The 15,611-nt window shown below is 39.3% G+C and overlaps 1 protein-coding gene and 1 long non-coding RNA gene across 2 annotated transcripts; one reads left to right on the forward strand and one right to left on the reverse strand.

The window, feature by feature from the left end:
• Positions 1-1,674: 1,674 nt before the first annotated feature.
• On the forward strand, positions 1,675-2,595 carry LOC101530387 (olfactory receptor 51B2-like). The gene has a single exon (XM_004589964.2). It carries the CDS (start codon positions 1,675-1,677, stop codon positions 2,593-2,595), a length of 921 nt encoding a protein of 306 aa, XP_004590021.1.
• A 2,638-nt stretch (positions 2,596-5,233) lies between these two features.
• Positions 5,234-13,725, reverse strand: LOC131480079 (uncharacterized). The gene is made up of 4 exons (XR_009245240.1): positions 13,266-13,725; positions 13,052-13,159; positions 12,544-12,598; positions 5,234-5,306 (listed from the first exon to the last, which is right to left on the reverse strand). It is a non-coding gene; the product is annotated as an uncharacterized LOC131480079 (long non-coding RNA).
• Positions 13,726-15,611: the final 1,886 nt, after the last annotated feature.

Raw genomic sequence — 15,611 nt, forward strand, 5'->3', positions numbered from 1 at the left:
TAAAAATATGAAATGTCCTTCACTTGCTTACCTGTTAATAAATTCACTTAGGTTTCAATGAATTAGAATTGATTTTTTTTTCAGGACTTATTTATTTTTCTTGTAAAGACAGATTTACAGAGAGAAGGAGAGACAAAGATCTTCCATCCATTGATTCACTCCTCAAGTGGCCGCAACAGCTGAAGCTGAGCTGATCCGAAGCCAGGATTCAGGAGTTTCTTTTGAGTCTCCCATATGGGTACAGGGTCCCAAGGTCTTGGGCCATTCTTAACTGTTTTCCCAGGCCACAAGCAGGGAGCTTGATGGAAAGTAGAGCAGCCAGAACACAAACTGTTGCCCATATGAATCCTGGCGCATGCAAGGCAAAGATTTAGCCACTAGGCCAGTGTGCTGTACTCTAGAACCGATTTTTCTAAAGAAATGGTAAAGACAAACACACAGTTGGAGTTCAAAAAGTCAAGGCCCAACAAAGGCGTTTATGATCCCTGAAAGTAGCTGGTTTTCCTTTAATCTTGGAGAAATACAATGGACAGCACAGACTAAGTTAACCAACTACTGATGTTGCTGCGGATACTGGGAATCAATATCAACGTCCTGGCATCCCCACACTTGTGTGTATTTAATTTTTCAGGTTTTCTCATCTGTTTTTGAGGAAACACTCAAAAATCCTAAAGATATTGCTCAAGTGGCAAACTGCTTCCAGAAAGAGGAGAGACAAGGATGAAGCGGTGCTCTCTTGGGGATCTGAAAAGATGGCATTCTCTGGGGAAATTCCTACATTTATTATAAATTCTCCAATCTTGCTCCTGTAACAGTCTCAGAGAAAACAGTCTCTCGATTGGGCAGGAGGATTTTCCTGTTCCAGTACAAGACTGTGGATTGAGTGAATGCCAGAAACAGAAGGAAGGAGTAATTCATCTGCCTTCTGATGTTTCATGCAGTCAAGTGAAGACTGGTTTCCCAGAAGCTTGAGTGGCAGAACATACTCCATCCATCTGGTGTTACCAACATCTGTAAGACAGATTTCTTCATTCTAACAAATGAGTCATAGCGGGTTTGGAGGTCTTCATGTTTGGTCATGGACAGGCTTTAGGAAAAATGATCTTTTTAGACTAAATGTAGCATCATTTACTCTTACTTTTCCTAGTTTATGATATATAGGTATTGTAGAATTTTGCTTGCACTGATATTCAATTTAAAAACAACCAAGAAAACTTTTTAAACAAAAATCTATGCCTCTATCATGATTTTGAAATAAAAATTTGAACCAATTTAAACATAACAGAAAAGTCTGAAACAAAGCTCAGTGATCATCTAGCTTATCAAAATCATTATCTACTTGTAGTAATTATTGGGTTTTGTTAAAAAAAATTGCTTCCCAAATTTTTCAGTAACATAACAGTGAGGCACAATATTGCTTAAAATATTATTTTCACTTGAAAATGTCATCCATTAGCCCTAATTTCCATAACTTAGGCATGCTTTCTCATACTTAGAGCAGCCTGATTCTCTTATTCTTCTGCATAAAACAGTTACAGATTAGTCATCCCTTGGTACCTATATTTTGATGGAGGATGCTGCCATACACTCCCACAAAGAAGAACTGAAAACTGAAAAAGCTGGACTCTGAGGCTTTTAAAGTCTATAAACCTGCTCTCACCCTGGGGATACACTATGTGGTTCAACGTGAGTTCAGCACCCTTCCTACTGACTGGCTTCCCAGGCCTGGAGGCAGCTCACCACTGGATCTCCATCCCCTTTTTCGCCATCTACATCTCTGTGCTCCTTGGCAACACTTTGCTCCTCTACCTAATCAAAGATGACCACAGTCTCCATGAACCCATGTACTACTTCCTGGCCATGCTGGCTGCAACAGACCTCATGGTGACACTCACTACGATGCCCACTGTGATGGGTGTGTTGTGGTTGAATCGCAGGGTGATGAGTCACGGGGCCTGCTTCTTGCAGGCCTACTTCATTCACTCTCTTTCCATTGTAGAATCTGGTGTCTTGCTTGCCATGGCCTATGACCGTTATATTGCCATCTGCACCCCTCTAAGGTACAACTCTATCCTTACTCACTTCCAGGTGATGAAGATAGGACTAGGGGTAATAATGAGGGGCTTTTTATCCCTTGTGCCCCCAATTACACCACTCTTTTGGTTTCCATACTGCCGTTCTCATGTTCTTTCCCATGCCTTTTGCCTCCACCAAGATGTCATGAAACTTGCCTGTGCAGATATTACATTTAATCGCATATACCCAATTGTTCTGGTTGCTTTGACCTTTTTCCTGGATGTTTCTGTTATTGTCTTTTCCTATATCCTAATCCTTAAGACAGTTATGGGCATTGCTTCCAGAGAGGAGCGAGCCAAGGCCCTCAACACATGTGTCTCCCATATTAGCTGTGTCCTGGTATTTTATATCACTGTCATTGGTCTGACCTTCATCCACAGGTTTGGGAAACATGCACCTCATGTGGTCCACATCATCATGAGCTATGTCTACTTTCTCTTTCCTCCTTTCATGAACCCTATCATATACAGCATCAAAACCAAGCAGATTCAGAGGAGCATAATTAGCCTATTTTCTTGATACAGTTAGGCTTGATCAATGCATAGTTACAGAATCTTGAACTTTTGAGTATTTCCTAATCCTTTGATGATTGGACTTTATTAATATTAGATAGATTTTCATTTTATGAAAAAATGTAAACTAAGTTGAACTGGGGTGCAGTGAATCTCTATTCATGGATAGAATCAAGAACTATATACATATGTGTGTATATAGTTATCTATTTCCTATCTACCCTTCTACTTATCTATCCGTAGAAGACTGAGAAAGCAAAATTCTTTGAATTTCAAGGTAAATGAAATAGATAAATATGGTAGTAAACCAGGAACACAGCACCCATTCGGATATGCTTTATCCAAATGAAAGTGCCATTCAGATTGACTCAAGTGGCCAGTCTGGATCACTCACAGCCTACATGAGAAAAAAAGTTGAAATTCCTGTTATTGTAAAGAAGAGTGAAAGCACATTATGTTGGAGACTATGAAACTCCAATATCTCAGAAAGGAATTTTTCAAGGCAGGCTTTTCTTTCCAAATGCTACAATGCCTTGTATGAAACATTGTAGTAAATTCTCTCCAATTCATGAATTTTTTGTTCATTCACCTTGTGAGCTAATTTGTTTTTGTCCAACCTGTTTTTTCTAAATTGTAATTGAAAATATTTTTGTTATGTATAATCTTAGTATATGTGCTGTTGAAGCAAGCACGTTATGTATAATCTTATGGATACAATATAATCAGGTAGTATAGTTTTGGTATGTTCATGCTGTTTTAAAATTTCTTGTAATTAACACAAAATAAGTATTCATTTTATGTGGCGCAATGTGGCATTCTGATACATGTATACAATGTATAATGATTAAATCCTGAAACTAGTAGATTCATCATCTCAAACATTTACCAGCTTTTTGTGTCTAGATCATTCAAAATCTTTTTTGTTTTTTACATACAGTGCTGTACAACACCAGAACTAACTCCTTCTAGCTGTATTTTTGTAACCAGTCATCAATCTCTGTTTTTTATCTACCCCTCCTATTTTTTTACTAAGTTTGCTTTAGCCATTCTCAAATTTTATTTGAGAACTTCCTGATCATATAATTTTGCTAATGTTCTAATTATTTGTAGGGGCTTATTGTATATTGTCTACAAAGTTTTAAGTACATTGTAACTTTCCAGTCTTCTGTGTTTTTATGTACAACTTTAAAGTTATTAAATTATTTCATTGTTTACTATAACTTTGAGAAATTGGAGCCAAGCTCTTAAAGTGCCTAATGATTCCAAGTTTTAAAAATATGCTTTGTTACGTTTTCATATAATTTATTTTCACAGTCCCATGGTAAAACAGATGTGTATTTATATGCCCATTTTCATTAAAGTAACTTTAATGCTCAAACGTTCATTTCACTGATATCTTTAAAGGTGCTACTGTGGGAGAGGCATTTTGTCAAACAAAAATGACAGCAAACAGACAAAGCCTTTCCTTAAACTTCCAGATAATCAAGGAGTGAAAAAAATGAGATAAATCCTGAAATTCATCCTAAAACAAAGAAACTGCTTTGAGATCATGGATTTCAAAAGAGGCCATATTCTTTTTTTCTAAAAGATTTATTTTACTTTTATTGGAATGTCAGATATACAGAGAGGAGGAAAGACAGAGGAAGATTTTCCCTCTGATGATTCATTTCTCTTTTCTTCATGTAATGGAAAGTAGGAATTTTGGAGTGGAGAATCCAAGCCCTATCAAGAGTTGATTCCAGCGCTGATTGAAGTGAGGAACTTTCCATTTCCTCCTCACAGATATCCATAATTTTGTGAGTCTGTCTCTTTGCTTAACAGTGCTTCAATGATTATCATTACACAGTTGGATTTCAAGACAGAGCCATCTCTCTCTGATCCTTTGATCCCCTCCATGTCGGCTCCAATGAACATAGACTCACTCCATATGTATGCTCTTCACATGGTCAGAAGGACTGCGCCACAGAAGGTGGATTTTAAGCTTACGTCCTTCCTCCTTAGATTCTACTTTATGAAAGTTTCTGTATTAGTGTTCAATCTGTAACTGTCATGTAGCTATCTGCTATTACCTGTGTCGTGTACCATGTTCATCAGTGGAGTATTCAGCATTGTTGACAGAGCCATTTGTTACAGAGCCCAGTGCGAGTTTTTTTTTTTTTTATGTCTATCTTCTGTATCATTGAGGACACCTCCATGTGGATATGACCCACTTGGCCTGTGCTTGTGTGAAACTAATATTAATATAAACACTTACAAATATGATGATTGCTCATCATAGCGTGGCATATCTTGTTAGTGTTGGTTCATCTGCATTGATTTTACTTTTTAAAGAAATTATATACAAACCAGCTAATTCACTTTGCTGTATTCATTTAAGTTTAGGCCAACAAGCTAAGGAAAGCTCTTTCTTTGTCTTAAGATCACATAGCTTGTTGGCCTAGGCTCAGTGTAACCTGGGTGATTACCAGTGAAAAAGTTAAACTTTCCGTGGTCATTAAATAAGACCACATCTTTCTACAATGCATACATAATTCAAAGTATCATGTTTTTAAAAGTACTCAAAAGCAGAAAATAAATTTTTAAATGACTGTCTTTGAAGTATTATTTTTATTTGTATTAATGTATTCTCTTTGTCGACACATACCTGGAGGAACTCGTTAGTAATTGAGCCTGCTATGACCATTAGGGGAAGGACACATCGGTGGAACTCAGACTAGCCTAGGAAGAGACACAAGCGGGAAGTAGGTCTGTTGACTGAAAGTGATTCCCTTGCTTAGGAGGAACCAGAAGCTGGATAACCCCAAACCTCTTCCTTCCCATCACATTTCTTCCCTATTCCTATAGTAAAGGAAAAGAGAGTAAAATATCATCTTGGATTTTGGAATTATCACAGACTTTCAAAATAATTTTGCATATCAATGGTCCTTTTCTAGTCTAGAAAGTCAAAAAGGGCAGTATTACCTTGCACCTGTTGTAGTAAGCAACATGTGTGAGACATATGTGGGTATGGACGAGCCATGGCTAGGCTGAAACATCCAACAGCAAGGACCAATTGGGTTGAAGGCCAGTCAGGAAAAGCCACTGTTCCTGCTAGGACAGGAGGTGAACTGAGTAGGGCAGGCTCATGGACTCCCTGGTATACGCAACTTCTGGCATTGGGAGAGGTTCTGATGGAGGAGCCTGGGCAACTCCTCTGGCAGGACACAGACCCGACAGGTAAGCACAAGAAGCATGATAGGAAACAGCCCAGAACAGGCCATGGAAAGTTACCCATTGGCATACATTTGGCATGGGTCGGGGGAAGACCAGGCTGAATCAGTTCATGTCATCCTCTGGCGAATCCAAGCACCAGAACAGAGTGTGGGTCGAAGTTTGGTCGCGACAAAAACCAGTGCACAATACCGAATGCCAGGGTGAGGTTACCTGTACCGGATGTGACTGCAGCACCCAACCAGCACATGTGAGAACCAGGAAGGGAGAGAGCAGAGCTGGCAGGGGAATAAGGGGTTGTTCCCCTGCTGGACAGCTACTCCCACTGGAGAGCATGAGCTAGGATGGTGGTAGACCAGACTAGGCAGGGCTACAACACCTGTGGGCCTCATGTGGACTAAATCAGGGAAAAGCCAGGCTGGGCTGATTATTCCTACTGGTACAAACAAAATTAGAGTGGGTGAGGGTTGTTTGGGCTTAGCTGCAGCATCAGCTGGCAGAAGCTGGCACTGGGGTCTAAATCTGTCAAGTCAAACCACAGAACTACCTGGAAAATAAACCTTAAAAAATTATACTACAGGTAACAACTTTTCACTTTATTTTTAATGTAAGGAGAGCAGATTTAATGTAGTTCACACATACAATTCTAAAAACGTAATGAGAGGGAGAGAGGAAGATATTAAGTTTCACTACTTTTTCTTAGTCTTCCACTGAACCTTGAATCACCCTCTGCTACTTTCCAGGCCAAAGCAGAGAGCTGGATGGACTTGGAACAGTCAGAACACAAGCTGGTGCCCATGTTTGATGGCACTTGCAGTTGGAGGATTCGGTTGCTATGCTATTGCACCAGCAGCATTGCTTTTACCTCTTGGACTTGTAAAGGATCTGTCTTTTACTCATTGCGGCTTAATTTGTTTTACAGCAGTTGATACAAAAAATGAGAATTTACAAAAATACAGGGAGCCTGTTATGAAGTGAAATCTGTCAGTTTGCGCAAGTAAAAATGCATCTTTCTTCTACTGAACCATTGAAGCAGGAAGAACAGAGCACCACTTAAAGAATACATTCCTTGACTATTCCGCAAAAATAAGTACAGGAACGTGGGAGGAGTGATACTGTCCCGGATTGGCATGTATGTGTGGCGTTGAGATGAGGGTTTGAATGGGAAAGTGTGAAGTTCAATGCTCTGTGTTTACTTCTAGAGCCTCAGGATCTTGAGAGGGACACAGTGTACATAGATCTCTGAATGCCTTGAGTGTGAGCATAGGAGTGACCTGAGGTGGTCAACCATGAGTCCTTTTCTTTTCTCCTACTCAACAGCTAGGTCAGAGTGAGTCGGCTCACCCTGCCGCTGTGCTAGATAGCTCATTGGGAGGAGGCTGTGTGGACTCTGATACCGCTATCTGCAGGGCCAGGACTCAGGAGGGGTAGGTAGGCTCCAGAACGTTTCCATCCATGCTACTGAGCAAGGTATGCTTATGTATAAATCTAAATGCCATATTTACTTTTAAAGAAATAAAGCATAGCCTCTTCAACGTGGGCATTGGTAGTACCTAAGCATTTCTTGCACAATTTGCTTCTCATCTCATGATAAACACAGTTAGAGGCTGGAAGAGGAGTCTGGGCATTTCACTGGTAAATTAAATTGCCCTGAAGAAGTTCCCATACAGTTCTGAGACTGAGTTTCCACTTACATAAGTACAAGACTGGAGTTGATGACTCCAAGCAACTCTTATTTCAACAAAAAAACATTCTATTGATTAAATGGGGAAGCCATTTAACTCCTAAAATAGGGAGAACATTGAACCTGAAATTCCTCAATAAGGGTGTCTGCTTGACACCCATCTCACTTAGCCACTAACTCCTTTCAGTTTCAAAATTCTCCCTGCACAGAAGTCTTAGATCGCTTAAAGCAGTAGTTGATTGTACAGACTCTGAAGCCAGGCTGTGAGTGGTTAACAACGGAGCACCTCTTAGGATCAAATGACCCTGCTCTTTCATCTGTAAAAGGGCCTTAACAGGCTCATAATCTACTCTTGGTGGGATTGCAAGCAAGTGTACTCATTATGGAAAACAGTGTGGGGGTTCCTCAAAACACTAAAAATAATTCTGTCATATGTCTTAGTTATCCTACCTGTGGGAATATGTCCAAAAGGAATGAAGACATCATACAGACGAGATGCTTTCATTGCCATGTTTATTGAAGCAATGACAAAGTTATAGAGTCAATCCAGAAGTCCATAAATGGATAAAGAAAATGTGATAAATGTACCACTATATATGTATATATGTATGCAATGAAATGTTGCTTAGACACAAAAAAGTGGAATTCTGATGTTTGCAGGTAAAATTGCAGATTATGATACTAAATATTCTAGACACAGGTAATCCCATATGTTTTGTTAGGTGAAATTTAAAAATACATACATACATACATACATACATACATACATACATATATATTCACAGTAGAAAGTGTAGATGTTTTTGCACATTCACATTTATAAGTCTTTTTGGTGAATTATAATCCTTGCATAATAATATACTCTTCTTTCTTCAGTTTATGATTATTTTACTCCATTTCAAGTTATGTGATATTACTATACACTTTGTTTGTGTTTTCCCGATGTATTTTTAATTCTCAAACTTTTCCAAAAGAACCACACTTATCAGGTTTTTGTGCACACTGATTGTGTTCATATAGACAAAAAATTTAAAGTAATGCCTTATAGATGGTAAACACTCTAGAAATATTTGCTATGGCCATTTAACTTAGTGGAAGTCATTCTTGTTATGGCTTAAAACTATTTTATTCTGAACTCTATGACAGTTTGTTCTTAATAGCATGAATAAAAAAGAATGAACATTTATTATAGGCTTACAATGTGTGACACTGTAATAAACGCTTTGGCTAACCTCATTTAGAAGTCTTGTGTGCCACAATGCCTGCTTTTTATTACTCGTTATTCAGTGTTTTATGGTGTCTAATCTTGGTCACTCTCTGCTTAGGGTACAAAGCTCCCTAGATTTAAGCTTTAGTACCTGCCTTTAAAGGGTCACCAGCCAGCTGTGCTATCCACAGAGCATTACTTACTATCTTTATTCCACCACCCTGAAGAATTATAAAAACAGAAACCTGGGAAATTTATAGTAAGAAGAGAAGGCACATGGTGAATATTACTGTGTCTTCAGTTAAATAGCTGCTCCCTGGATCACTGCTGTTCCTCCATCACTTGCTACAAGGCAAATGTGTGAGTGTTCTGATATGAGAAGGTTACTCTTTGGAACAGGAGTCAAGTTATGCTATGGGATCAACAATTAAAAAAAAACCACATGTGAATTTTGCATGAGCATTTCCCTATGGTAGAACTTGTTTCCCCTATGATTACGAGAGACCTCAAAGAGTCTCTGCATCCTAATCACAAGACAGTTCTCATGAAGTCTGGACTCACAAACATCTAAGAGGTGTCAGGCAACTCCCTTTGCTCCTCTGCTTCTCCATCATATGTGCAGTGAGAAATAAGACCTAAGAATGGAACAAGACTTTCGGTGTGTCTTGGTTGGACAGACTGAGTATCAGTTGGATGTGATGGGGTAAATGGAGGCAAGAAAGGACTCTGAGTGAAGTGAGAAGCACAGTGCTTCCTCTCTAGACAACATTCCAGCAAGTGGGAATTTGGACTTTGTGTAGCTTGGTGTAAACTCAGAACCCCTGCAGGATGTGGACAGCACAGGCACTCAGAGGCTACACTGGTTGGTTCCCTTCTTGTGACAGGGAGCCTCCTATCTCAATCTTAAGGAAAACTCTTTTTAGTCTACCGATTGGAGACACTTTGCCTTCATTCAGAAATAGCTGGTCCAAGATCATGCCTGCTGGAACACGAGTATGAGTATGCCCTGTCCCAGTCAGAGGCCATCCTTGTATTCTGGCTTTCAGCTTCTGGGAAGTCCTGAATCTGGGAACCCTGTGCTTTCTCCTTGGTTATTGCTTTTTACCTTGGTCTACCCTCCTAGTCTTGAATTTTGCTGGTCTGATTCATGTAATGAATGTGGCTTATTCAAGTAATACCCTACTTGTTAATGGCTTACTCTAAAATAATATCCTAATATCCAGACTCACTTATATTAGAAGATAATAAAAGAAGGGGAATAATGGTAGAGAAGATGAATGAATAAGAATAAAGAGGTGAAAAGAGATGGGGCTAAATAGGAGTTGTGTAGAAGAAGAGCAATAGGACTGATGGTAGAATATGTTACTGCTTATTCAGAACTTTGTTCTAATCAGTTTAGCTATTATTTTCCATCCTCTAACCACTGACCCAAATAGACAGTATTGTGATTCCTATTTTTGGATGACAAAATTGAACTCAGACTAGTCAAAGCATAGTCTGCAGGCAGTACTAGAGTTATGTTAGCTTCTGAGATTTCTGCTCGTGAAGCTTTTGGTGCACTGATGTCAAGGATTAGAAAAATGTAATGAGGAAATAATGACATTCAGCAATGGATAAAGGCAGCAACAATGGAAAAGTCTGAGGCTATAACTTTAGGAGGTAGAAGTGTCTAAATGCCTAGACTTCAGAGAACTATGACTCAGCAAACATGAGGTCCCAATAGCAACCTTGGAAGCTGATGTGTAAGATGTGTGTATCAGAGGTTGCAGGGAGGGCAGGACTACAGCTAGCTGCCATCTGTCAAGGTCCAGAAAGGCTGCCTTTCTGCAGGTCCAGATAGGTAGTCACATTGCATTTTGGTTCTGGGTGGAGTCTGAGACCCTTTGGGGAGATAGGTCTCAAGTATGGGGGTTGGTGTGGGAAAGAGAATTTTCCACTCAGTGCAAGAGACTCCATTCCCCTCTGCTAAAGAAAATGTCTTCATAATTCTGAAGTTGGGCTAATCATCTATAAAATAAGTACTGATGGTATCTTCCTTGTAGGGTTACTATGAGGATCAAGGCAGATCACAGCTCTCTAGACCAGTGGCCTAGCATTCTAGGACAGACTTTTGGGTTCCCCAAGGGCCTACGGTCTCAAAGCAGCAGACAATTCCAGAGGACAACACAAGCCACTCATGGTTGTAGGGACAGCCTCAGAGGGTGATATTTAATTCAGCTATGGCCTGGAGTGTTGTGCTGCAGGAAGCCCACCTTCTGCTAGTAGGACTATCTTAGCTAGGTGCTGCAGTCAAGTCCAAAGTTTGGCCTTATTGGTGGAACATGTAAAGCCATGGCACAGATGCAGGAAGCTCATAGCAGTTTGGCAGATTAAGAATATCTCATTTCACTGGTGTGTGTACAACTCAAGATTCTTACTTCTTAGAGACTCTTAATCACCCATGTAGTAGTTGAGAGGGACACAGGGGGATAAAGGGATAGAGGGATAATGGAAAAATAGAAGCGCAAGTTTAGAATAGAGAAATGGAAATGAGAATTAATGCTAAAATATTTCACTAAAATATTAATACTAAAATATTTTACTTCGATATTTGCATGATCTCAACATGTTAGCTATCTGGCAGTTCCCTAAAGCTTGCATTATTAAGCATATTTTAATTAATATCCAAGATAAGCAGCTTTTCTTGAGTACTGGTGTACACTAGAATCTAATTGAAGTTCATTTTATGAATTAACTGATTTTATCCTCAAATCAACACTCAGACTTGGATTATTGTTCTTTTTATCAATGAGTAACCCATGCTACAATTACTGTGGGTAAATTTTTTGAAGGTGCACGGGTAGCCACTTTGTAGACCACAAAGCACACAGGTGGACTGGCATTCCTACTGTCTACATTATGGCTGCCTCTGCTAAAGTGTGTGGAATTGAAAGTCAGATTTGAAACAATCTATCTAGGCTTATACAGTCACCTAGTAGTAGGGCTGTGATAAATTTCTACTGGTAAACTCTTTCTATAACAAAACACCAATGCAAACATTTGCTGTGAACCCAAGGGAGTAGAAAAAGTTAACCTTCGGCCCTGCCTCCTGCTCCCTACTTTCAGATCATACTTACTCCACTATAGTTGTATTCCTTAAGGAAGTGTGAGAAAGAAAGAAGAAGAAATTTGCAAGAAGATCAAATAAAAAGAGACTCTCTGGACCTCAGAATAAAAGAAGTTCCAAATAAAAGCATCCTATATCTTTGACTACAAAGGTTTCCAAGTATTAATAATTATATCCTTGAGAAAAGTGGAGACCCAAACCATCTCTCCAAATTGTTTCTAGATGTCCTGGCTAAGGGTCAAGTGTTGCTAAGGAAGACAGTGTTTATGCAATATAGCCTTCAGCTACAGCTCTGTTGTAATCTATTGACTTTGTCTTCACTCTGCAGTAACTTGGAAACTCACTGTTTTCAAAACATGCATGAATTTCATCTGTCTAGTTAGGTATGTATGACATTCAAAATAGTGTCATACAGAGAGAACTCTAAGTTAGGCTAGGAGTAGTAATGTAATATGCTATGGTCAGAATACAAAATTAGAGCAAGAAACTACAAGTTTCCTGCATTTTTCATTGCAGGGCCTAACAAACTCCATATTTTGCCACTGCATACCCCTGATCTTTATGCTACCTGCTGAACAATATTTTCAGATTTCACATTGTCTTCTGCAACTGCCAGGAAATTAGAAGAACTCAGCATGAATGTGTTGCAGGCCTTATATCATCTGCATTATTCCTCTCTTCTCCCCACCTACCACCCCTTTCACTCAAATATCAACTACTATTGCTTTTCATCCAAAAACATGCATACCTTTCCTTGCCAGATGAAGTATTCACTGGTCAAAGGTGGACTCTGGAGAAAGGATCTGTGACAGGGACAAAGGGAAAAATAATTGGGTAAATATGAGTGTTAGAGATAAAGAGAAGGTGGACCAGAAAATTTAATATGATGGTATATTGTCTAAATATCTTACTCAAAACTGTTTTGAAAGTTTGAATATTATTTCCCAAAGTACCAGTTAGTACCAAGGTACTAAGTTAATGCCAATGTGGCATCACCAATAAAGCCCCTGCCTGGGAAATTGGCATTCCTTATGGGCACCTGCGCCTGTCCGAGCTATTCCACTTTCAAACCAGCTCCCTGCAAATAGCCTGGGCAAAGCAGCAGAAGATGGTCTAGGTGTTTGGGCCTCTGCCAGTTGCATGCAATTGTATTTCAGAGACATAGAAAAATTAGATAATTTGCCCAAGCCCACATAGTATATAGGTGCTATTTCTGAAGTCACTGAACCCCTCCCAATCCTCATGGCCACATTTACCTGAAATGTTGATAACCCTATTTCATCAGGCATGAGGTTATGTTTATTGCAGACTTACCTGTCACCATATTCACTTACAGAATTGATTAAGCTTAGTAGGCTTAGTATCTGTTAAGTTAGATGGGGAAGACAAAGAGAAAATTTATGATGAGTGATAATGGGAAAGGACTGAGACTAAGTGAGTCTGTTTCATTTAGTTTATTAAGTTCCTTACACTTTTTCTGAAGGAGATAAAGAACAGCTATTCTCCATCCTAAAAATGTGGTTTTATTTCTCAGCTCATATTTTCTTAATTTTATTGCATCTCTAGCTACCTGATAAGAACCCATATTAAGAGAGATCTTCACTTCCCCTCATCCAATTTATTATCTCCATTAAATATGGAAAATATGATCATATTAATTACTACTTGTGATTACAGATTCCAGGGAACCAAGATATGGTTTTCTTCCTTATGATTCAAGCACTTTAGGTACTTATCAAACCATAGATACTACAAAAACATTTCATGGATGATTAATATATTTGCCACAAGCACAGTTCTTTCTGTCTTAGACCACGTAGGCTCCAGCTTTACCTTAATCAATACTCTGATTTTGTCAAAGTCTCCATTCCTGTTTTCCCGTAGTCCAAGTATGGACAATTACGACTTAGACTCAGTTCAAGCCAATCTCCCACCTCCTGCCTTCTGAGTCTGTGCTAGGCCACCATCTGGCCCCAGTGCAGGAGTTCTGAGTCATGCTGAGTCATGCTAAGCCATAGGGTGGATGGCCAGATGTTTTCAGCCCTGAATGATGTCAGTTATCTGGGTTCCCAGCAAGAAGCTTACAGAACAGATGGCAGAAAAAAGAAGAAGCTGACTATCTGAAAAAGACCTTAACCAAACCAACACCATGAGAAGAAAGGGACCCCTATATGGAATGTGATACATCCTAGAATACATAATTTTGTGATTAAAATTTATTGAACAGTATCATCAGAAGCTGCAGCATGGTCAATAATTATATAATCAAGTGTTCACCTAAATTGCCAATCATGGGCAAAAGCAAGGATTCATGCTTTGACAATGCATAGGTTTGGATTTTCAATTTATGCAGTATATAGTCATTACCAAATGCCATCAGGGTATTTAAAGCATGGGATCTCCTTCAATGTAATCTCTACCACATTCTTAAGTACACTATAATCGAGGAAAGAGTCTTGGTTTCTGTTGTCATTCAATGTTACTTCAAGAAGTGCAAGCAAAATGGTAGTAAAAGATAAGTCTAGTTTTACAAAATAATTCTGAAATCCATGAATATAAAGAATCTTCAAACAGGTGACAGAAATGTAAATTATGAAAAGACTGTATATGAGTTTCAAATACATAAAACACTTTAATTTAGCTCTTTTTTAATGGCCCTGCTATAAACAGGAATAAGGAGTGGATGACTCAAGAACTTTTCTACTGCCAACCTTTCTTAAACCTTCATACACTGAAATGTGGACTGACACAAAAGAATGTATGATAGGGCCTAGTGCGGTAGCCCAGCAGCTTAAGTCCTCACCTTGCATGTGCTGAGATCCTAATTTGGGGCTGGTTCTAATCCCAGCAGCTCCATTTCCTTTCTAACTCCTTGCTTGTGGCCCTGGAAAGCAGTGGAGGACGGCTCAAAGCCTTGGAACCCTGCACCTACATGGAAGATCTGAAAGAAATTCTTGGCTCCTGGTTTCGATCGACTCAGCTCCAGCTGCTTCAGTCACTTGGGAAGTGAACCAATGGGTGGAAGATCTTTCTATCTTTCCTTCTCTCAGTAAATCTGACTTTCCAATAAAAATTATATAAATCTAAAAAATATTATAAAAGCATTAAAAAGAAAAAGGGATTTTTTTTATCATGTTAGGTGTGTTTGAACAGATGAGTGACAAAGGGCCTGGGCTCTTAGATGGCATATGGTGACATGCTGGGTCAGAGACAACATGGGACTTATTCTGAGGATACAGCTGAGGCCCTACTATTTAATTGGAAAGATACAGGCAACTCCAACTTGATTGGAAAGAAACATTTGTTAAGGGGATTTAGTAACGTTGCTGTATATGTCATCTCCTACGTGATTGTCAATGCAACATGTAAGATACAGTCAGATCTGAACGCAGCGCCTTAGACCGCTCGGCCATCCTGACGAACTAACTTCGGACCAGAAATGGTCTCCCCAAGAAACTGTTCAACCCATCTGGACAATAAGTAGCTGGACTCCATGCTTGGTATATGTTTGCAAGGAAAGAATCTTGATTGAATTTGAACTGTAATGCTGCATCAAGGTGGAGGACTCCACCAGGGGGGAGGGGAGGGGGAGGGGTGGGGGGATTCCCAGAGCCTATGAAACTGTCACCTAATGCAAAATAATTAATAAAAATATATATAAAAAGAAAGAAAGAAAAAGATACAGTCAGATCTCAGATGTTACTTGAATTGATTTCTTTTCCCATCATCCACACAGTGGCATACCTCATCGAGGATGCACCAATACACTTAGTGAAGGCAGGTAGTGCTCTAGAGTGTAACAGGATACAGAGAAGG

Source organism: Ochotona princeps, chromosome 4, assembly GCF_030435755.1.
Source record: "Ochotona princeps isolate mOchPri1 chromosome 4, mOchPri1.hap1, whole genome shotgun sequence".
Classification (NCBI taxonomy): Eukaryota; Metazoa; Chordata; class Mammalia; order Lagomorpha; family Ochotonidae; genus Ochotona; species Ochotona princeps.